Source organism: Bombina bombina, chromosome 9 (assembly GCF_027579735.1).
Source record: "Bombina bombina isolate aBomBom1 chromosome 9, aBomBom1.pri, whole genome shotgun sequence".
Classification (NCBI taxonomy): Eukaryota; Metazoa; Chordata; class Amphibia; order Anura; family Bombinatoridae; genus Bombina; species Bombina bombina.
In genome coordinates this window covers 230,443,431-230,445,455 of record NC_069507.1, presented here as the reverse complement: position 1 = coordinate 230,445,455, position 2,025 = coordinate 230,443,431, and the positions used below count along the sequence as shown (strand labels likewise).

At 37.9% G+C, this 2,025-nt stretch overlaps 1 protein-coding gene across 1 annotated transcript in view; it reads left to right on the top strand.

Moving 5' to 3' along the window:
- LOC128639631 (pancreatic lipase-related protein 2-like) overlaps window positions 1-1,494 on the top strand; it is a 208,223-nt gene extending 206,729 nt beyond the window's left edge. The window contains exon 11 of the mRNA XM_053691757.1: window positions 1,213-1,494. Within this exon, the coding sequence (XP_053547732.1) occupies window positions 1,213-1,276 (64 nt within the window). The 3' untranslated portion in view covers window positions 1,277-1,494. The remainder of the gene's footprint in view (window positions 1-1,212) is intronic.
- Window positions 1,495-2,025: the final 531 nt, after the last annotated feature.

Below are 2,025 nucleotides of genomic sequence, written 5' to 3'. Positions count from 1 at the left end.
ATTGAACTGTAATGGAGATCCACAATAGTGTATTATGTATAACCCAGTGCACACACTAAAGGCAATATTCTCACAGGGAGTCAGTATCCATTATCTGTCAATTTATTTAATTCAGATCAAAAGAAATTACAGCTCCTTTGTGAAACACTTCAGACACTGGGGCCGAATTATTAAGCTCTGAATGGAGCTTGATGCCCTTGTTTCTGCATGAGCCTTCAGGATCGCCGGAACATAAGTTATGAAGCAGCGGTCTAAAGACTGCTGCTCCATAACGTGTCCGCCTGATCTGAGGCCGCAGACATCAATCTACCTGATCCTATATGATCGGGCTGTTTGACACTCTCTGCTAGCGGCCGATCGGCCACAAATCTGCAGAGGCGGCATTGCACAAGCAGTTCACAAGAACTGCCTGTGGAATGATAAATTCAGACAGCGTAAGCTGTCGGCATTTATCGATGTGCGGCGGACATGGTCTGCTACATCGTATCATGTCTGCACAATGATAAATTGGCCCCTCAGCATCAACCTTTAATGGGCTCAATGCATTTCAACAAATATAAAGTCTTTTTAAAGAGCAATACAAATAAAATCACAAACGGGAGATCATTGTTTTTTCCCATATTACTTTTTTTGCAATAGATTTATCTTGCTAAGGTTGTTTTCCATATTGAAGAAGCACTGTCCTATAAAACTGTTATCCGCTAATGTCTTTCCAATTACTTGTAATAGCAGCTGCCGAGTATTAAATGTATGGAAAATTGCTTATTTGAAAAAGCTGCTAACAGGAAATGAATGTTTGTGCACAACTGAGCAATTTCTTATTGGCTCATAAACAACTCAGGATGTTTTATTGGTGGATAGACCCACGCCCCCATTTACATGAGAAAAATACTTCTGAACAGAAATGAAAAAATAAAGAGAAAATATATTTGTAAATATAAAATTATTTTATTTACTATAGACCTTTTTTATTTACATTTATATATATATATATATATATATATATATATATATATATATATATATAGCCAGATTACTAGTGGTGTAATGTTAGCGCAGTTCAGTGGTATTGCTTATCGTGTCCCACGGTATCATTAGGGCACCACTTGGCCAATAGTAATTTATTTGCCTTTATATTTTGCAGTTCACTCTTTTGATATACTGTATAATCTTTCTTGTGCTATGTAACTTAAGCATTTCTCTTCTATTCAGGGGTAGATTCTGCGGAAGTGATACAATAAGAGAAGATATTCTTCAAACTCTTAACCCTTGTTAAATATTCAGCAGAATAACCACATATTTTTGGAATGAAAAAAGAACTGTGCACATTTTCTTTGTACCTTGTTTTACTAATAACTACTCATGTTCTGGAAAGTGTAACTTAGATTGTTTCTTAACTGCATTTAGATGGAGATTTCATAAAGAAGATACTCACAAAGGATTTTATCTTTGAAATGCTATGATTTACGCAACAGTAAACTCTGATTTAAATCATATGAGTCAAATAGATTTATACATTCTTGGAAATGATAGGGAAAGGTAATTCGAAAACAGGATCAAGGATACAGGAAGCAAAGTGTTTTATTTCTGATGGGAGTGAGCCAAAGGTATTCTTGGCAGATCAAATATATCGCCTAGATTTAGAGTTCTGCGGTAGCCGTCAAAAGCAGCATTAAGGGCTCCTAACGCTGCTTTTGGCCGCCCGCTGGTATTTAGAGTCAGGCAGGAAAAGGTCTAACACTCACTTTCAAGCGCGACTTTTCCATACCGCAGATCCCCTTACGAAAATTGCGTATCCTATCTTTTCAATGGGATCTTCCTAACGCCGGTATTTAGAGTCTTGGCTGAAGTGAGCAAGTAGACCTTCTACCGACAAGACTCCAGCCGCAGAAAAAAGTCAGTAGTTAAGAGCTTTATGGGCTAACGCCGGTTTATAAAGCTCTTAACTACTGTGCTCTAAAGTACACTAACACCCATAAACTACCTATGTACCCCTAAACCGAGGTCCCCCCACATCGCCGCCAC